The 22,238-nt window shown below is 41.6% G+C and overlaps 1 protein-coding gene across 4 annotated transcripts in view; it reads right to left on the bottom strand.

Moving 5' to 3' along the window:
• ZDHHC13 (zinc finger DHHC-type palmitoyltransferase 13) overlaps positions 1-13,572 on the bottom strand; it is a 51,821-nt gene extending 38,249 nt beyond the window's left edge. Inside the window, exon 1 of one of the 4 annotated variants that reach the window (XM_006937136.5) lies at positions 13,439-13,572. In XM_006937136.5, the coding sequence (XP_006937198.3) occupies positions 13,439-13,465 (27 nt within the window). In that variant the 5' untranslated portion in view covers positions 13,466-13,572. Of the gene's footprint in view, positions 1-8,709; positions 8,875-13,438 lie in introns of those variants that run through there. The other 3 variants (XM_019812167.3, XM_045039053.1, XM_045039052.1) reach the window with 3 other exon arrangements.
• Positions 13,573-22,238: the final 8,666 nt, after the last annotated feature.

The raw sequence follows: 22,238 nt of genomic DNA, 5'->3' as shown, positions 1-22,238 counted from the left end.
AGCGGGGATCCTGGGTGGCTCAGTCGGTTAAGTGGCCGACTTCGGCTCAGGTCAAGATCTCATGGCCCGTGAGTTCGAGCCCCACGTCGGGCTCTGTGCTGTCAGTGCAGAGCCTGGAGCTTGCATGGGATTCTGTGTCTCCCTCTATCTCTGTCCCTCCCCACTCATGCTCTATCTCTCAAAAAATGAATAACCACTAAAAAAAAAAAAACTGTACACAAAGGTATATCATAATCAAATCCCCAAAAACCAATGTTAAAGAGATAATCTCAAGGGCAGCCTAAGGATAAAAGATACACTGTGTTAACAAAATCAAAGATACGAATAAATTCAGACCTCTTATCAGTAAGTGCAAGCCAGAACGCAAACACAACAGTTTTCAAGAGCTGAATGAAAGAATTACAAACCTGAAGCAACAGCAAAAATATTCTTCAAAAATGGGGGTGAAATACATACTTTTTCAGACAAACAAAAGATGAGAAAATTGCCAGCAAACTTATATTCCAAGAAATGATAAAGGAAGTTCTTCAGGCTTAAATGAAAATAATACCAGATGGCAATCTGAATCAATACAAAAGAACAGAATGCCAGACCACATGGGTAAATATGGATAATTATAAGGGTAAACATAACAGATTTTTTTCTCATTTTTTAATTTCTTGATGATAGTAGAGAAACGGAAGTATCCTTATAAGTATACTTCTAAAAGATGTTATACTGGTTATAAGAGATACTATAGTAGTATTTGCAGGTAGGTAGTGATAACTTAAAGCATATAATGCTAACCCAAGAGCAACCTTTAAATGAAGAGGTCTAAGTAATAAGCCAAGAGCAGAGATAAAATAAAATATATAAAAGACACCAAATTAATATTTTTAAACAAATGGACATCCTGTCCTTTCTTTTTTTTAAAGATTTTTTTTTTCAACGTTTATTTATTTTTGGGACGGAGAGAGACAGAGCATGAACGGGGGAGGGGCAGAGAGAGAGAGGGAGACACAGAATCGGAAACAGGCTCCAGGCTCTGAGCCATCAGCCCAGAGCCTGATGCAGGGCTCGAACTCACGGACCGCGAGATAGTGACCTGGCTGAAGTCGGACCCTTAACCGACTGCGCCACCCAGGCGCCCCCCAAATTAATATTTTTAAAAAGGCAAGAAAAGTAGAAAAAAATGAATACAGAACCAGAGAAGAAAAACAAACAAGATGATATTTTCATACCTAACCACCATATTGATAATCATGTTAAGTGCAAATGGTCATAAATAAATAAGTAAATAAATGACAGAGATTGTTAGATTGGATTTTAAGACACAAACAAAAATACTACAACTATAAGCTGTCTACAAGAAATCCACTTTCAATATAAAAATATACAGAGGTTAAAAGCAAAACAACAGAAAAAGACATGCTATGCAGAAACATTAAGCGTAAGGAAGGTAGCCGCTACATTTATATAAGACAAAGTAGACATTAGCACAAGAAATATTACCAGAGATAAGGAGGACATTTCATAATATTAAAGAAAGAAGTCAATTCATCAAGAAGACATAACAATCCTAAATGTGTGCGCACCTATAAAAAACTTTAAAGTTCATGAAGCAAAAACTGATGGAACTGGAAAAAAATAGAAATTTTCACAATTACATTTGGATATTTCAACACTTCTTTCGATAACTATGAAGGAGTAAACAGAAAATCCTGTTGGATAGAGAAGAGGCTAGAGAAGACTTAACACTATCCACCGACTTGATCCAATACATTTTCATAAAGCTCAACCCAACAACAGAACAGATTTTTTTTTCAAGTGCACACAGAATACCAAGACAGACAACATAAAACATGTCTCAACAAAGTCAAAAGGACTGAACGCATACAGAGTATGTTCTCTCACTACAACAGAATTAAAGTAGAAATCAATAACCAAAGGGTATGTGGAAAATTCTCAAATATTTGGAAACTGAACAACACATTTCTAAATAACCTATAGGTCACAGAAGAAAACAAAGAATAAGTGGAAAATATTTTGAACTGAATGGAAAAGAAACCATAGCAAAATACGTGGCATGCAGCCTAAGCAGTGTTCAGAGTGAATTTTTAGCTTTAAAGGCCAAACAGGCAAAAAGAGTCTAAAATAAATCATCTAAGTTTTCACCTTAAGAATCTAGAGACAGAAAATTAAACTCAAAGTAGACAGAATGAAGAAAACAGTAAAGGCAGAAGAAACCCATACAATATGGAAAACAATGCAGAAAATCACTGAAAAAAACTCATTTTTTGGAAGGAATAAATTAATAAAAATTAATAAACCTCTAGTCAAATGGATCAAGAAAAAAGAAGATGTCAATGACAAACAGGCTTAAAAAGGAGACATCAATACAAGATTCTATGAACGTTAAAAAGGTAATAAGGCAGGGCTCAGTTGGTTAAGCGCTCAACTTCGGCTCAGGTCACGATCTCAGTTTGTGAGTTCGAGCCCCGTGTCCAGCTCTGTGCTGACAACGTGGAGCTTGGAGCCTGCTTCGAATTCTGTGCCTCTCTCTGCCCCTTCCCCCATTCACATTCTCTCTCTCTCTCTCTCTCAAAAATAAGTACACATTAAAAAAAATTAAAAAGGGAGTAAGGCAATACTGAGAATATCTTTATGTCAATAAATTCAACAACTTAGATGGAATGCAAATACCTCAAAAGACACAAGTTATCAAAATGGGCTTAAAAAGAAATGAGTAGCACTCTAGCTATTAAAGAAATTGAATTCATAATTTTAAAACTTCCCATTAGGGGTGCCTGGGTAACTCAGTTGGTTGAGCATCCAACTCTTGATTTTGACTCAGGTCATGACCCGGAGTCACGGGATCGAGTCCCCTATCGGACTCGACCCTGAGCATAGACCCTGCTTAAGATTCTCTCTCTCCCTCTCTCTCTCTCTCCTCCTGCCCTTCTTCCTCGCTTGTGTGCACAGACACACATGCTCTCTCTCGCTCCCTAAAAAAAATCAATCAATCAATCAATCTTCCCATTTAAAAAAAAAAAATTAACAGGTCTATATAACTTTTAACTGATAAACTCTGTCAAAATACTTAAGGAAGAAATGATACCAACTCCTTCAGAAATGATAGGGAATGCTTCCCAGCTCATTTTAGGAAGGAACATTACCCTGATACTAAAATCAAGAGATGTTACAAGTAAAAAACAAACTAAAATAAAAAACAAAGCAAAAAATAACTACAGACTCAATATCCTTTAAAAGCACAGATACAAAGATCTTTAAACAAGACATTAAGCAAAGCGTACCCAGTAATATGTAAAAAGAATAATATAGATTATAGCCAAGCTTAAACATTTTAAAACAAATCAATGTGACTCACCATATTAACAGAATAAAGGAAAAAAATACATTCATTTCAGTAGAAAAAAAGCAGTTGACAAAATTCAACACCCATGCATGATAAAAACTCTTGAATAAAAATTCCTGGCACAGCAGGGGAAGAACGGAACTTCCTTAACCTGATAAAGAGGTACAGGATGAGAAATCAACAGCTAACACACACTTTGTGGCAAAAGACTGCATACTTTAACTCTGAAGACTGAAAGAGCAAGGATGTCTGCTATCACCACTTCTTCTTCTTCTTCTTTTTTTTTTAACTAGGCTCTACGCCCAACATGGGGCTTGAATTCACAACCCCAAGATCAAGAGTCGCTTGCTCCACCAACGGAGCCAGCCAGGCACCCCAATTTTAATCAACATTGTACTGAAGTCCTAGACAGAATAATAGAGTAAAGAAAAGAAATAAAATGCATACAGATTAGAAAAGAAACAAGTCTATCTTTATCTGCAGACAACAGGATCATATACGTAGGAGATCTAAGCAATCTTTATAAAATTTAAATAGCATCAAAAATATAAAATACTTAAGATCACTTTCTATCATATCCAGCATTTTTAATTACATTCAAGGGGGAGGTTCACATCAAGTATCTAGCAAACCATTCCCAGAAATTGAAACTGGCTAATTATTTCATTATTCCTTCTTGTGCTTTACCATAAGGTTATCCAGCCTTCACCCACCTTATTCATCAGACCTATCTCTCTGAACTTTTCACTGTTTACAAACAGCCCCCCACCAAAAACAAACAAAAAAAAAACCCCACTATTCTCAAGGGATAAATACACATTAGGAATAGAAAAACTGAAGATATTTAAAATAATATGCCTAAGTCAATTCTCCAACAGTTCCAAAAAAGGTTTAAGAAATGATAGTTTTACTGAAATAAGTCTATAACCCCTCAATGGGTTTACTAAAAGAGGAAACAGGCTTGTCTTTTTTTAAGTTAACTTACAATAAAATTGACTTTTTGGTATGTAGTTCTATGAATTTTAACACATTATGTATATAGAGTTGTGTAACCCACCACCAAAATCAAGATACAACACAGTTCCAACACCTCAAAAAACTCCACTGGGATATTCCTTTGTTGTCATACCCTCCCCCCCAATCTCAACTCCTGGCAATTATTGATGTTCTTCATCACTAGTTTCATATTTCCCAGAATGTCATATGGAATTATATAGTACATAATCTTCTGAGACTGGCTTCTTTCAGTTAACATAATAGTTTTAAGACTCATCCAAGTGGTTTTATGTTATTAACAGTTCTTTCCTTGCTGTATAGTATTCCATTATGTGAATATATCAGTTTATCCTGTCAGACAACCCATGTGAGCTGTTTCCAGCTTTTGGCAATTATAAATAGAGCAGCTATAACCATCCAACAAAGCTTTTGTATGAACATATGTTTTTGCTTCTAAGAGTGAGACTGCTTGGCCATCTGGTAAGTATACATTAAATTTATAAGAAATCATCAAATTATTTTCCAGAGTGGCTATACCACTTTGCATTGCCACTAACAATGTATGAGAGTGCCCACTGCTCTACATGCCCACGGGCGCCAGGTATGGTCAGTGTAATAGATCTGTAGCAATACATAGTCATGGTCTTAATTTGCATATCCCTTAATGGCTGAAGTTGAGTATCTTTTCATGTGGTTATTGTCATCTGTTTACTTTCTTTGGTGAATTGTCTTTTACCCATTTATTAACTGGGCTGTTTGTCTTCTTACTGTTAAGTTTTGAGAGTTCTTCACATTATACATTCTAGACACAAGTTCTTTGCTAGATACGAGATTTGCAAATATTTTCTCCCAGTCTGTAGTTTATTTTCCCACTTCTTAAAAATCTTTTATATAGCAAAAACTTTTAATTTTGATGAAGTCCCATTTATCAATTTTTTTCTTTCATGTACCATGCTTTTGGTGTCACTTCTAAGAAGAGCTATCTTGGGACCACAACTCCTCTGTTCAAAGAGGAAGTTTTCCTCCCACAGAGTTTCAGGTGCTTGTGCTGCCAAGAGACCTTCTTCTTGCTCCTTGAACCTGAACTAGAAGGCTTCTCACAGAGCATTCTGTCTGCACTGATGCTCATCTCCATGGTTCAAGTTCAAGCATGGGGGGGGAACAGGGGAGGGAACCCCCAATGGGAAAAAAAAATGTAAATTCGCTCCTGGTTCAGTGATTTTTTTGAATTCTGACCCTTCCCTGCAATCTACCTGTTACAATTTACTTTTCCGAATCCTTAAACGGCTGCTACTTACATTGTGCCCGGTGCGTTCAGTGGGATTGGCAGGGCGGAGCGCACATATCCCACCTTACCCAGAACCACAGCCACAAATGCTCTTTCAATAGGTAAGTTCTGCTTTAGCTGGTGGATTCAGCCTCACTACCTGACACTCTACACACAAGCATACTCATACACAGCTAAAAATAAACATATAGGTAGTGAGATCAAAACATAAATAAGAATATCACTTTAGGATTCTTTTCATCATATCACAGCAATTGTAATGATATCCAATTGGAAGACAAGTTGTTGAGGAAAGAGTTGAACTATGCTCAGAATTATTAGTGTGTCAGTAAATAGCAGATGTAGTTAAAGTTGACAGAGTAGTCAGTCTACTTTTTACATCAACATTAATTTTTTAAATTACAAAATGATTCATACTCATCTAAAAAATCTAGCAATATAAAAGTGAACAAAGGGTAAACAATCTGGACTATTTTCCCTCTAATCTTGCAGCCCCCCAAAAAATATTATTAGCAGTTTGGTGTATCCTTCCTCATTATGTATATAGCTGACCCTTGAATAATTCGGGTTTGAACTACACAGGCCCAATTACACACAGATTTTTTTTTTTATAAACACAGTATACTACTGAAATGTATTCTCTCTTCCTTATGACTTATTAACATTTTTTCTCTATCTTACTTTATTGTAAGAATACAGCATATAATACATATAACATACAAAATATGTGTTAATCAACTATTCATCTTATCAGTAAGGCTTCAAAAGCAAGCTATTAGTACTTGAGTTTTTAGGGAGTCAAAAGTTACACGTGGATTTTTTTTCTTACTGTGTGGGGGTTGGTGCCCCTAAACTCGGTGCTATTCACAGATACAGACTAATTTCAGCCTTCACTTCTATAAAGAACGCTACAAAGAACACCCTATACATTTTACAGCATTGATTTCCCAAAGTAGGACTGCTGGGCCAGAAAATATATGCTGAAACATAAATAGATACTGAGCAACTACTCTCCCCATTTTGCACTCTGCAGCAAGTATGGGACTATTCTTTTTTCCCTACAAACCTCCCCATAACTGAACATTATCAATCATTTTACTATCTTTCCAATCCAATAGCTAAAAACAGCATCTTGTTTTTCATTTGTATGCCCCTAGTTGCTAATGAATCTGTGTTATGTTTACTGGCTTTCATATTTTTTCTTTTGTGGACTCCCTTTTCATAATCTACTGTTTTTCTAGCGGATTGTGTATCTTTCCCCATTTGTATGCTAGGAAGATTAACCTTTTGTTTAGACACAGATTTTTCAACGCAGAAATTTACTCATTCCACAGATACAAATTTTTTTGCTTCTCTTAATGCCTTAACATCAGCTTCATTTTTCATGTAGAAAGTTGAGGAGGATTACACATTTCAATGTAAAGAATATCCACAATTAAGAGCATTTATTTTTTTCAACAATTAATTACTGTGTATTTATGGCATACAAAGCATTATGCTAGGGGCACAGAAGACATGGGTATCTATCCTCCAGGAGTTTAGTCTAATAGAGTCTAATAGAGACAAACAGAGTAAAGTGATAATGCAAGGCAACATGTGATTAAGTGGCAAAAATGGGTGGTAAAGCCTAAAGAACAGAAGCTACCTTCTGTTCACATCATCATTTTTTGCCAAAATCGAGGTCAGAGTAAACCTAAAAAATGATCATATAAATTCAAAGCCTGTTTTCAAAGTCAGTGATCTCCAAAGTCAGGCAAGGCCAATCAAGGCCACGTATGCAGTGACCCACTGGGTAATGGGAGAACATGTTAAAGCTTCTATTATAATGATTTTTATCTTTTTTTTTAAAAAAAAAAAGGGAAAACCACAAAAATGTACAAATCCGGTTCTTTAAGCTTTACTAATTTTAGCACTGCCAGCCTCTTTTGATTCAAATGTCAAGCCAGTCACTCTTTTACAGCCTATTTACAAAGTAACGGTGGGGGGGGGGGGGCAGAGTAGAAGTTCCACCACCCAGAGGGGCTGACAGTGGGACCTTCAGCATACTGCAGTATCTATCAGGTTAAGTTCATTTTCAAGTTACATTATCTCATTTTAACTTACTCCTCCGGAAATAAGCAAGTGGCTTAAATTGATTCCTACAAAGAAGCCGTGAAGTAGGGTAATAATAAGCATAAGTACAAGCAAACAAGAAAATAGCAGAGCTGATACTTTTATTCATAGTACCTTCAGTATAACCTAAAGTAAAAGCAAAGGCAATCTAATCTGATCTAACAAAAAGCCAGTCTCCCTACCAAAAAAAAAAAAAAAAAAAAATCAAAATTAATCAAAAGGACTACTTTGAAACAGGTTTATATTTATTATTTTTAGTTCAAAACCTTACCATAGGTATATAACAGAGCTGTGTGTCAGTCAACGAATATAATTTAGAAACATACTGTCAGATCTTACAATAGCATGCCCTGTGACGATACGAATTCAGCAATGGGTTCCTGTCCCCAGCCCCTATGTACATCAAACAGAGGGAAGCTGAACTTTTTAAGTCCCAGCTGACCGACCACATAACACAGAACTGTGCCATCAATGTGTAAGTTAGAGTGATCAATTCTCAACAAGTGACTAACAAACTGCAGTCAGTACCTGGATGATTTGGACCGTGCAGCGTGCAGTGCAGGCTTCATTTATCATTCCATTAATTTCACAGCACATGATGTTTTACAAAAATGAAAATGTGGGATTCTGCTTTTCACATTATGGTAGGGTTTTATTCTGGGGGTACAAGCTCAAAACTGTTTTACTGATAGGAATGCATGATCAAAGCAGCTTAAAGATCTCCTTTGCTTTGGATATCACACACCTCCAAAATTTTACAAGAGCTACCATTGAGAAAGGGAATGATTTGCTTTGGGGGAGGTCAACTTTGGGGGCATTCACATAAAAATGTTTACGGGAAAGCAACCATACATTCCTATCACCAAGACTAAAGCAAGATAATAAATCCTTCTTAGAAATTACCCTCTAGTTATCAAAAAAAAAAAAATGTGTAAGTATTCTCTGATTTCATTTTTACCTTGTTGAAATGTAAACCCCTTGAGAACAAGGCCAAAGTCTCAGATTTCATGTTGGTGAATGTTGGCGAATGCTGGTTATTTTTGGCTTCAGTGTTTACATTTGTAAAAGGCAAAGAACTGATCAGCGTAGCTATAAAGTTTCTTCCACATCCATGCCGTATGGATCTAAGAGGAGCTGTTACAACAGTCATTACTGAAATGTGCACTGACAAAGACTTTTCACATAAACAAACACCCTTTACAGCAGTGAAAGCTCCACTGCTATCTGGCTACCTACAATGTTAAGGTAACAGAAGAGACTAGGCAAATTCTCATGATGGCAGCAAACTCATAAGAGTTCTCATTAACCATTCATTCAGAGAAATGTAAAGAACACCTGCTAGGTACCAATCCCAATACAGATGGTCCCCAACCTACAACTGTTCAACTTAGGATTTTTCAGCTTCATGATGATGTGAAAATAATATGCATTCAGCAGGAACTGCACTTTGAATTTTGATCTTTCCCAGGGCTAATGATACAGGGATAATGATACACAAGGATGCTTGTGATGCTGGGCATGGCTCCCACTCAGCCATGCGATCACAAGTGTGAATAACCGATACGCTTTCAACCGTAGTGTACCCAATATAACCATTCTGTTTTTAACTTTCAATACTGCATTCAATAAATTACATGCATATTCAACACTTTATTATAAAATAGGCTTCGTGTTAGATGATTTTGCCCGACTGCAGGCTAATGGAAGTGTTCTGAACACATTTAGGTGGGTCAAGCGAAGTTATGATGTTCAGTAGGTTAGATGTAATAAATGCACTTTCAACTTATGATGGGTTTATTGGATGTAACCCCTTTGTAACTGGAGGAAGATCTGTATTGGGTAATTAGGGAATAAGACAATTCCAGCTGCAATCCATTCATTTACTCATCAGATGTTTACTGAACGCCCTATATGTGCCAGGCATTGTTCTAGACACACGGATATGGCAGTGAACACAACAGGCAAGATTCAAAAAAAGTAAAAAGGATGGGGCACCTGGGTGGCTCAGTCAGTAAGGCATCCCACTCTTGATTTTGGCTCAGGTCATGATCAACATGGTTTCACGCATTCAAGCCCCACATAGGGCTCTATACTGGCAGCAAAGAGCCTACCTGGGATTCTCTCTCTCTCTCTCTCTCTCTCTCTTTCCCCCCCCCCCCCCTTCTCCCACTTGGGCTATCTCTGTTTCTCTAAAATTAAATAAATACTTAATTTTTTAAAAAAAGTACAAAGGATACCAAGAAACAGGTAGCTGGCTGAATAATCTCCCTCACAGGGAAGAACAAGACATTATGAAAATTATGTAACAGAGATACGAATACATCTGTGGTGATTTTTATAACAAAGTCCCTAAATTCTTTGATACCTCTCCATCAAGAGGAGAGGGTCTGTGTCCCTTCCTCTCAAATCTCAGCTCTGTGACTGCCTCACTAATCAAATACCACAAAAGTGATGCTTCACCAGTTTGCAGGCCCAGGTCTTAGAAACTGTCAGCTTCCTCTCTCTGTCTCTTGAGATGCTCACTCTTAGAACCCAGCCACCATGCTGTGCAGAAGCCCAGGCCACGTGTAGGTGTTCCTGCTGAAAGTCAACATAAACTGCCAGACATGTGAGTAAAGACACCACCAGATGATACTAACCCCAGCTACTAAGTATTCCAGATTATGAGTCTTTCTAGCAAAAGCTTTCTAGCAGTAGAGCAGAAACAAACCATCTCGGGGCGCCTGGGTGGCGCAGTCGGTTAAGCGTCCGACTTCAGCCAGGTCACAATCTCTCCGTCCGGGAGTTCAAGCCCCGCGTCAGGCTCTGGGCTGATGGCTCGGAGCCTGGAGCCTGTTTCCGATTCTGTGTCTCCCTCTCTCTCTGCCCCTCCCCCGTTCATGCTCTGTCTCTCTCTGTCCCAAAAATAAATAAACGTTGAAAAAAAAAAATTTAAAAAAAAAAAAAAAAAAGAAAGAAACAAATCATCTCTGCTATGCCCTGTCCAAATTCCTGACACACAGTACATGAGCATGACAAGGGTTGTTTTACACCACTATGTTTTAGGGTGGTTTGTTACATAGCAATAGAAAACTAGAACAATTTTAAGAGACAACAATATAAGATATAAGATATAAGGGATCATATATTTTTCACATGGAGATATCATGAATCATATTTTTTTTCTAAATAGTAAATAAGTACTATTAAAGTTACACTGGGCATTAATTGAAAAGAAACCCAAGATCTAAAAAATCATATTCAAACTCTGATGAGGATGACTATTCCTGCCAGATTATCAAACAAAACAAAGAGAAACCTAATAGATAACCATTAAAACTTCTCATGACATTAACAGAAGTACAGAGTTGCTTCTAAGTTCATTCATTGGACATTTGTTTACAGAGTACCCATCAATACCAGGCACTGTTCTAGATGCTAGGCACACAGCAGCGAACATAACAGATAAAAATCACTGCCCTCATAGAACTTACATTCAATGGAAGGAAAGAGACAACAAACAAGACAAAGTATGCATCGGGCTCCGCTGTGCTCTCTCTCTCAAAATAAATAAATAAACTTTCAAAAAATGCAACACTCTTTATTAAAAAAAAAAAAAGACAAAAACCTTAAAGTGGTGGGGGAATAAGCCATGTGGGCATAGGAGGAAAGAGTACGCCAGCCAGAGTGAAGAGAAAGTACAAAGGTCTTGAGGCCAGTGTGGCTAGGGTTGATTAAGCAAGCAAGAAAGTAGTAAAAAAGAAAAAGAGGTCAGAGAGGAAACTGGGGGCCAAATGGCACAAGCAAATTCTGGCAAAAACAAAAACAAAAAACCCAACAACACTGAAATTGGAATCAGCAGAACCAAATCCAACAAGAACAGGAATGTTTCTGCCTGTTTTGTTCACTGATTTATCTCCAGCACCTATACCAGTGCCTGGCACGTAGTAGAAAGAATGAAGTCTTCACTCTGTCACTTGGCAGCTATCTGACTTTTCACAAATGCCTCTGATATTCTGAGTGTCAGTTCTAATCTTTCAAACTAGAATAACAATCCCTCCCCACCTCATAGGGTCAGAGTGACCAAGCATGGGGAAATATTTTGCAAACTGTAGAGCACCATATACAGGTGAAATCTTTATTACTGAAAAACAATTATTATTATTATTATTATGGTATTATTAACAACAACAATCATTATTAACAATGACCACTCTACCATGCCCCATTAATTTCAACCTCTGAATCATTCTCTTCCTCCACCTGTCATGAAACTGGGGCAGGGCTATCTTTCCCTTCAGCACGAGGGGGAGTGGACTTTAAGCACTTGAAGGCTTTTGTCAATGAGTGGCAGTAATTAAGATAAGACAGGTAATTCTCTCAACTTTTCCTTGAGATTCTCTGAGAAATAAAATGAGACATAGCTTCCAGGTGAAACTATACCCCCTCTTGCCCCCTTTTGTAAAATCCAGCAGGCTTGCGAACCTTTTTGTCCCCACTGTCAAAATGCAAGAACACCTAATACGATAAGAACAACTTAACAAATTCTCTTGTTTTATCCTTTCTCTTAAACATGTTTTATTCTTTCTCTTAAACCCACATCAGGCTGCTTAAAGAAGGACAGGAATGAGGAAGCATGAGAAACACTGTAAGGATTGTAAACACTTCTTTTTTTAGAGGCCAACTAATCCAGTCATCTCAAACTGCTTGGGTCCCATTAAGGGCCGAAAATCTGCTATGTAGCTCACTCCAACTGGAGGCAGCTTCAGTTTTCTCCTCAGTAAAAAAAGGAGACAATATCATGTTCTTCACGATGCTTCAATTCCAGAATAAAATAATGCACATAAAAGCTTCTGGTATATGCTAAGCCCTCACTAAATGTTGGCAGAATCTGGATATTCTTCATTTATCCAACATTAAGTGAACAGCTACAACATGTCAGTCGGCACTTTAGGCACTGGGAAAGGGCCATAAGCAAAAAGGACAAAAAATCTTGTTCTCTCGAACGCCCTCCTGTTATCTCCTGTAACGTCCCCCACTGGCCCGTTCTGTTCTCTGGAATTACATCTGGCTTCTGGTAGGTTCTCCTCCACAGAATAGCATCCTCTTTTTATGGGGGGGGGGGGGACGGGAGGGGTCTGCAAATCGCTATCAGGTACCTACCTCTCTTTCCACCCACCTTTCCCCCAGCAGAAGCCAACAGCCTCAGTTCTTTGAAAGAGTCAGCAAGGATGTGGGAACAAAAGCTAGAACAGGGCTGGGTGGGGCGAAGGCAGGTGCCCAGGCAACTCCACGGAAAAAAGAGATCAAGAGAACCGCACGGATTCCAGGCCAAGGTCAAGACAGGCTGGTCCAACTCAGGTGTGTCACCCGACACCTCTCCCAGGAACGGCCACACTCCACTCCCAGGCCCCTGAGGTCCCTGCCGGGCACGGGGGTACCGGTCCTGGGGGGGCATCCTGGCCCACCGTGCAGGCTGGAGGGCCGGGAGGACACTCACCCGTGTGTCCTCGCCTTTTCTTTCCGGTCGCCTCCGAGAGAACTCCCCGCATCATTCTCGGCGTCTCCATGCTTCCTCCTCCCCGGCCCAGGCCCCTCCGCCCCCGGAGGCCCCTGTTAGGAGCCGCCTCACACCTACGCCCTTCCCTCTCCCCATGGCCGCCGCCGCTCTCCCGGCCCCAAGACCGCCAGCGTCCGGTCGCACTCACCTGCGAGCCCAGCCCCGGGCCCTCCATCTCGCCCCTGGCGGCCGCGACCAGGCGAAGTGGTGGTAGCAGCTCACGGGCCACCCCCTCGAGCCACCTTCACTCCCACTTCCTGCTTGCGGCCCCGCCTCCGCCGCGGCCCCCTTCGTGCTTTGTGCTGCCAATCTTCCTCGGAAGAGCCAATCCCTGCCCTTTCTTAAGTGGGAGGCGGGACTTTTCCTCTGCCGGGGAAGCTAGTGGGGAACCGCGATTCGGAGGCCCCACCCCTAACCCGCCCCCTCCTTGTGCTTCCAGCCCCAGGCCAAGATTGTGCAGTGCACGCCCAGGTAGGCCTCCACCTGTCCCTCGTGCCTCATCCTGCCCCCCCAACACACGTCCAGGATCAGGCTGTTATTCCAAAGTCAACCCACCACCTATTGAGAGCAAATGCAGACTTGGCTACTTAATAGCTAGATAACCTTGTGAAAATGTCTTATTTTACCTCATTTCCTCATCTGTGAAATAGGGAAAAATAAGGGTAACTACTTGACAGCTTGTCAGAGGATTAAGTGAGAGAAAACTGCAAAGCCCCTTAGCCAATGTTTGACATTATAATAAAGAATCAGTAAGTGTTAACTATTAAAACATTTGCCACTCTCCACTTTTTGATCTTGAGTAAGTCACTTCCACCATCTGGGCCTCTGTTGTTTTTTTCTTTTTCTTTTTTTTTATACAAAACAGAAAATATGTGAGTTTCACTACCCAGACTGGGGGAAGATTGGGCAAGAGCCCTCCACCCCCCACCCCGCGTTCTCCATGCCCTTTTGTGGACTGCATTGAAGAAGCTGGCATCTAAACTCTGTTCAGCTTGAAGGACAGTTATGAAGCTAGGATAAGGCTTGGTTCCCACCCTTTGGTAGCTCCACTGGGGCATTGGGGTTCTCTTACCTCAGACCCCAGAAAACACTGGAGTCTTCTAGCCCAGCACTTAACACAGCCTTTGTAATTATTCTTTAATATATCTGTTGCCAAACTGAACCAGATTGAGACCTTTATAAATTAAACTGGAAAGGAACTGAAAACGTTATTCTGTAAAAATAGTTTTAATGATAAAAGAAGTGTCTAGAAACCCAACAAAGTGATGGGGGTTCCCATAATAAATACTATAATACAATGTAATTGTATAAAAAAAAACCTTTAATCTTTGTTGTTGTCATTATTATTATTACGACCCTGCCTATTGAGCACAGGGTCTCAATAGCCCTGAGTTGCCCCAAAGCCCAAACTCTTTGAGCTATAAGCAAAATTGACAAAAATCTTTTTCTCTTGGAATGCCCTCCTGTTATCTCCTGAAATGTCCCCCACCAGCCCATTCTGTTTTCTGGAACTACATCTGTCTTCTGGTAATATCTCCTCCGCAGAGTGATGTCCTTTGGGATTTTGCAGATAGCTAGCACATATCTCTCTTTCCATCCACCTTTCCCCAGCCTAAACTAACAGCCTCAGTTTTTTGAAGGAGTCTGCAAGGATGTGGTAACAAGAGCTAAAACAGGGCTGGATAGGGGCAAAAGCGAGTGTCCAGGCACCCATCTCTGAACTCCCAGTGCCCAGCACAGCACTGGGATGCGGAAAATGATTAGTATAATTTTACTGAGTGGATGGACAGAATGATTGGCGTGTCATCAACTTCTATGATACAATGAAGGACAATAGAAGTGTAAGCAACTTCCTGGGAGAGCCAGAGGTGTGAGCAATTAATTTGGACAGGCTAGGATGAGACATCGGGAAAGGCTTCATGGAGGAGAAAGCCTTTGGGTGTGGTCATTTTGCTTAGCTAATAAGAGCAGTGTTTATTGATCACTTACTATGTACTGTCACCGTGGCAGTGTTTTTGTATATATTATGTCTAATCCACGAAAGGAGTGTTAGTTCCCCCATCTCCCAAAAGAGAAAACTAAAGCTCCAACTAAGCATATAAACCCAAGTCACACAGCTGGTTAGTGGTCAAGAGAGGACTTAAACCCAGGTCTCTTACTGCAAAGCGGCTTTGACTGGAGTCGTTTGGTTGTTTCACTTTCAAGAACTGAATTAGAAGATGTTTTTGAACTTGCAGGATGCTTGAAATCCGTTCCTTCAGTGCTTCTGATTGATATCCTAACACATGGGAAGATTCTGGAACAAATAAATCCTAACACTCTACTCTTTAGCAAGACTCCAGTTCCCCTCCGCGCATTTGTTTTATGCCTCCTTTGAACCGCTTCAGATCGGGGTAAGTATGGCCACAATGGATGGCTATATAAAAGCAAACCCAGTGAGGCCCAAAGTGCCACCATTACCTCCCATGTTTAAAAACGACTTTGGTATGTAGACAAACCACGGTAGAACAGCAGGAGGGTAGGAGCAGGCCCTGGAGCGGCTCTCAGCCCCTGGAGCACTGAGTAGCTGGCTGCTTTGGGGCGTTTTGGGCGAGTTGCTCAATCTGTTTGCTCAATTTGTTCTTCGGTTTCCTCATGTGTAAAAATGGAACAATCATAGTACTTACTTCCCAAGCATGTCGAGAGAATTGGATGAACCAATGTATGTAAAGTACGTAGAAGGGTGCCTGGTACATGATAAGCACTATATATGGGTTAGCTGTTAGCATCATCGTTCTCGCCCTCACCAAGAGCAGGTGTTGGGGAGCATTGACTGGACCAGTCGGGTGAGGCCGTGTAGAGAGCTTAAGAGAGAGATTCAGCAGACCTGACTTCTCATCCTAACTCTGCCATCACTTATTGAGCATATTAGTTCACTTAGGGCTGCCATACCCAAGTACCACACACTGAGGGGCTTAAACAACAGAAGTTTATTTTCTCACAGTTCTAGAGGACAGCAGATCATGGTGTCATACTAACAGGGTTGATTCTTCTGAGGCCTCTCTCCTTGGCCTATGGATAACCATCTTCTCCCTGTGTCTTCGCAAGGTTCTTCCCTTCATAGGTGTCTGTGTCCTAATCCCCTCTTCTTTAAGGGCACTAGTCATATAGATTAAGACCCACCCCTATGACTGCATTTTTAAATTATTTGCCTCTTTAAAGACCCTCCTTCCAGATACTGTCACATTCTGAGGTACTAGGTGATAAGACTTCAACATATGAATGGGAGGAGGACAAAATTCAGCCCATAACACGGTGTGACCCCAGACAAATCACTTTCTCTCTCTGTGGCAGTTTTCCCATTGTCAAATAGGGCTGAGAACAGCTGCAGGAAGCACTAAGCACTAAGCACTCAGTTTTGATCATGTAATTTCCCTAGCGGAGACTAAGCTCTACCTTCCAATCCCCATAGCACTTTTTGGATCTCTTTTAGATGATTATGTTTCCCTCATTCTGCAACTATATATTGAGTTCCTACTGTGTACCAAGTACTGTTCACTATTGAGCAAGACAAAAAAAAAAAAAAAATAGTCCCTGTTTCCCTGAGGCTTACTGTTTAGTAGCAAGAGACTTTAAAAAAAAAATTTTTTTTAATGTTTATTTATTTTTTTAGAGAAGAGACAGAGACAGATCATGAGCAGGGGAGGGGCAGACAGAGAGGGGAGACACAGAATCCAAAGCAGGCTCCAGGCTCTGAGCTGTCAGCACAGAGCCCAACGCAGGGCTTGAACTCACAAACTATGAGATCATGATCTGAGCTGAAATTGGATGCTTAACCCACTGAGCCACCCAGGCACCCCAGCAAGAGACAGACCTTAGTCAAATGGGTTCCCAGATACTAACATCTTAGATGAGCCTTGCAGTTCTTTTTTTTTTTTTTATTTTTTTTTTCAACGTTTATTTATTTTTGGGACAGAGAGAGACAGAGCATGAACAGGGGAGGGGCAGAGAGAGAGGGAGACACAGAATCGGAAACAGGCTCCAGGCTCTGAGCCATCAGCCCAGAGCCTGACGCGGGGCTCGAACTCACGGACCGCGAGATCGTGACCTGGCTGAAGTCGGACGCTTAACCGACTGCGCCACCCAGGCGCCCCAGATGAGCCTTGCAGTTCTTGGGTAGATGCACTTCCCTCCATGGGCTCTTGGCACACATCTCACCATGTTCTGCTCAAAGTCGGCACACAGTAAAGCCTAAAAAGAAGTGCTATCCGAACAAATGAACAAGTGAATGAATACAGTCAAAGTAAGGGTTGACACAAGGAAATCAAATGTGGTTCACCTCCATAAATCACTCTAAGCAGTACTGATTTCGCAACGTTTAACAATTCTTGGCTTTGGAGAAAAATTCCATAATAGGGTTTGCTAATCCCTACTGTCACACTATGGGTGGCAACTGACTTCATTCTGGCTGAACTTGTGATTCTGGCTTCATTTCTTCCACAGCCTTGGAAAGGAAAGGAGTGTTTGTTGTAACAGGGCTTTGTGTTTGTAATGATGTCAAAGGCCCTGGAATGACCCTTTGTAATGTCAAAAAGCTCTACACATCTGTCAGCCCAATGCTTTTTGGTATCAAGCCAGCAGGGCTGGGGTAGGGATGAGTGCTCGTCGGGAACATTGGGGCCACAAATATTTATTGAGCTCCTACTATGTGCCAGGTACAGGCTAAAACATATGAGTACAGTCGCAAACAGCAGAGTCTCTGTCAGGTCTTCAGGAGAGGGCAAATACTGAGAGAAACAGATAAACAGATTTTTTCTTTTCTTAAGAAAAGAAGTACAGACAATGATAAGTGCTACCAAGGGACCCACATTAGCCTGGGGAGATAGGGCAAAAAGTCCTTTTCATAAACGCATAAAACTAGCTCAAAAGGACTTTCCCAACTTCCTCTATGTACAGGTGGGAAAACTGAGGCTTGAGGAGGGAGGGACCTGTTTAAGACCATTTCTACAAGTTAGCAGAGAAGATAAGATTAGGACAACTCTTCTGGCCACGCTCCAAGGCTACCTCGCCAACCGTCAAGTAGCCTCAGTTTCTAACTGTAAAACAACCTCCCGGATTCTCAGGGCTGGGGGTTGCGGGATGGGGCAGGGATTGCTTACAAGTCTTTCTCGGTCTCTTGTGTTCTATGTATGAAAAGCCTCATGGTTAAAAAGTGAAAGTGACTCTTTCCCTTCATTTTATATACAAGTCGTCAAGATCTGGCAATGAGATACTCTAAGTTAATATGGTCTGAATTAGGAGACTATGGTGTACAGCTTATATTTTACTTACCAGATTAACCAGATTAGTGTGTGTGTGTGTGTGTGTGTGTGTGTGTGTGTGTGTGTATGATTAATACAGGTGTGGCAAGACTTGACTCTCTACCTTCTGTGTCCATGTATCATAGCTCTGTATTTATTGGTTTATATACCCAGTCCCCGCTTAGTCTCTGTGCTCCCAGAGGACACTTAAATATCACTTCCTCGGGGAGGCCTGGACTCCTAGATCAGGTTAGGACTCCCTGCTAGATGCCCCATAGCACCCGGAGTTCTTCTAACAGCACCCATGGAACATTGTTGAACGTTTTGAACATCTCTCTTCTCTGCACATCATGAGCAGTTCTGGGAGCCTAGAACCCGGCCCTGATTAGACATAGATGCATTCCCGGTGCTTAACACAGTACCTGGTCCATGAGAACTCAGCTCCATACCCAGTTGTTGAGTGAACAAACAATCCTACATTATTAATTTTTTTTAATGTTTTTAATGTTTTTATTGATTTTTGAGACAGAGAGAGAGCATGAGGAGGGGAGGGGCAGAGAGAGAGGGAGACACAGAATCTGAAGCGGGCTCCAGGCTCTGAGCTGTCAGCACAGAGCCCGACGCGGGGCTCGAACTCACGGAGTGTGAAATCATGACCTGAGCCGAAGTCGGACGCCCAACCGACTGAGCCACACAGGCGCCCCGCGCATAAAAATTACTAATTTTTATTTATATCCCTGGCACCTAGCACACTTCCCAACCCGGGCTAAGTGCTCAAAAAATGTTGGCTTGAGTTGAAGAATCCCATCTATGGTTTTATACAGTTTGCAAAACACTTTTGCTTTTACTTAGATTGAGGCATAACATCCCTGTGATGTAAGCAGAGTGGGGATTAGCACTCCACTTTATAGACTGTAATTCAGTAAGCTTAAGCAATTTCCCCAGGGGGTCAGGCTAGAGACTTTAGAAGAGCCCAGGCCCAGAACTTCCGGTAACAGGGGCAGGGCTGTCTCCTGTGGGACAAGGCTGTGGCCTTGCCAATACAGTCACTGACAAGAATTAAGTTTGGGGCCTAGGACCTTTAAAAACCTCCCACAGGTATTTTTTCAAAAGTATTTTCAAACTTCCCACCTACTTGGAAGAATCAAGTTGGGACATGAGTTTTAGAGGCTCACTTTTTGCGTGCTCTTAGCAAGAGACCTTACCACTTTGAGCCTGCATGCTCTCGTCTATAAAATGGGAATAGTGAGAGAACTTTCTTCATAGACTAGTTGTCTGGATTAAATGGAAGAATGTATGTAATGTACATACAGTAAGTGCTCTGTAAATGTTGGCCGTTATTAGATACTAAGACAACAGAGAAAAGCTGAGATCTTAGGGAAAACTCGGCCCTAACATTGATTATGATCCCACTGTGAAATATTCATGACTACAGGAAATATAATGGCCACAGTTCTACTGGTCAAAATTTATTCCTTGTTTCAGCAAGGACATTGGTTTGTGACATTTTATAGGAGTAATTGTTCTTCTCTTTCCACCACCACCCTACCCTACACACTAAACTCTTTGTGTTGATGAGGAGAGCTGCATTCCCATTGGCTCTGCCTTCACTAGAAGACAAGAAACTGGTAAAATCTGCTGTTAGCTGCTGCCCAGCGGACTCCAATTATAGCAACGGTGGTGTCCATGGTAACCGGCCAAGCTGGCCTGCTGTGGTGCAAGTTGTTCAAGAATATAGAAGGGACCAGGGCAGGCCTAATTGGTTAACTGTCATCTCAGTTTCTGAATGAAAGAATTCCACACTGTGCTTTGGATAGATGGTGAGTCCAGACGAAATCCGGATTTCCCAAGCTGGAAGGCACTGAGGTCATTCCCAAACCCACTGACTTCCTGATGAATCTGACCACTGGAGGTATGGGTTATCAGCAAGGGCAATGGGTGAGATGGTAGGAGAGGCAGAACATTGAATAAAATGATTACGTGAAGTTCTACCATTCCCTTGAATCTTCTGTGGCTCCCTATTGCCTGAGGCAAAATCCTTTATGGAACTGGAGTTGAGCACTGAGGTGCCCTCAAGAACCAAGGTAGCCATGGTCACTAGTTTCTTTCTCTTGTCTCTGCAGCTCTGGACATCTGTCCTGCTCTCACTGTAGCGTGGGGCCCTCTCCGTACTCACAATTTCTGCTTTCCCACAACTTCTACTTATACGTGACATTGACTCCAGCCCTGACTCTACAAGATCTTACAGTCCCAGCACCTGCTACCTGCTTGTCACTGACCAGGAAGAGTTCCCGAGGCTGGAATATACTCCGGGAGGGAAGAGGGTGGACAAATCAGAAAGGAGAATCAAGACTGGTGACTTGAACACAGGGCACCAGAGGCCAGGCCTCCAGCTGTGATGAGAGCTGGGTCACAGAGGCACAGAAATCCTGAAGCAAGAGCCCTGTCTTTCCCTAGCTCAGCTTCCTCCTCCGTCAACCATGCCACTAAGCAGCCTGTGAAGGAGATGTATGGGGTAGTGCAAGGAGCCAGGCTAGGAGTCGGGAGGGTCAGCTTTCAAGTCCTCACATGGCCAGTTATTGGTGAGACATTGAACTCTATAGGTCTTAGTTTCCTCACCTGCGAATGGAACTTTGGCCACAGCATACCTGCATAGCACTTAAAAGTATCCGCCATGGAAATATCTGCATAGTTTGCCATATGCTGCAGACAAGAAAGAAGGGGGTCTTGAGTTCCAAGGCCAAGTTAGTTTGATCCCAGTCCCAAACGTGGGAGCATGGACACTTACAGGTGTCTCCTCGTGGTGAAGGACAAGATAGACTCCTGCCACAGGAGAAATAGTACCACATCACTACTTCAGCGCACATGTGGGGTCATGGACCCAGGGGCAGAGGGCAGAGGGCAGAGGGAGACAGAAGGAAGCTCACGAGATGCCTCCCAGACAGGACACAAACTAGACACTCCCACCCCGCCCTCTTGTCAGCTTCACCCCACCTCCTCTGCCCATCTCAGCCCCATCTGGGTCTTTCTCTTTGGCAATTCACGTAGAGTATGAGGCAGAATATTGAAATCAGTACATTTTTTTTCAAACAAGCAGTATAGTCTTAGCTGGGTAGGCATGGAGTACTTCTTAAATGATAAAATGAAATTTAAAAGTCTAGAGAAGTCTGAGGCAGCCTAAAATGCTCAGAGTTGCATGAAAGTTTGCAAAACGTCCCTGTGGTGTGTCTATATTATCAATACCCGGTCTCATTTTTGTGGGTTTTTGGGTTTTTTTTTTTAACAACCAATGTGTTATCTTTACTTATTTGGTTTTTTTTAATTTTTTTTTCAACGTTTATTTATTTTTGGGACAGAGAGAGACAGAGCATGAACGGGGGAGGGGCAGAGAGAGAGGGAGACACAGAATCGGAAACAGGCTCCAGGCTCTGAGCCATCAGCCCAGAGCCTGACGCGGGGCTCGAACTCACGGACCGTGAGATCGTGACCTGGCTGAAGTCGGGCGCTTAACCGACTGCGCCACCCAGGCGCCCCACTTATTTGGTTTTTTAAATCGATTTACCATCTGGAGTTGACCCAGAGTCTTGGGTACCCCTTGCAAGAACTGTAACTTCAGGAAATGGGGTGAGCAGAAAGCAAAGAGTGGTTTCACAGTTGTAGGGTCTTCAA

Source organism: Felis catus, chromosome D1, assembly GCF_018350175.1.
Source record: "Felis catus isolate Fca126 chromosome D1, F.catus_Fca126_mat1.0, whole genome shotgun sequence".
In the NCBI taxonomy this organism is placed as follows: domain Eukaryota; kingdom Metazoa; phylum Chordata; class Mammalia; order Carnivora; family Felidae; genus Felis; species Felis catus.
Note: the sequence above shows the minus strand (reverse complement) of the source record. Positions and strands in the feature narration are given on the sequence as shown.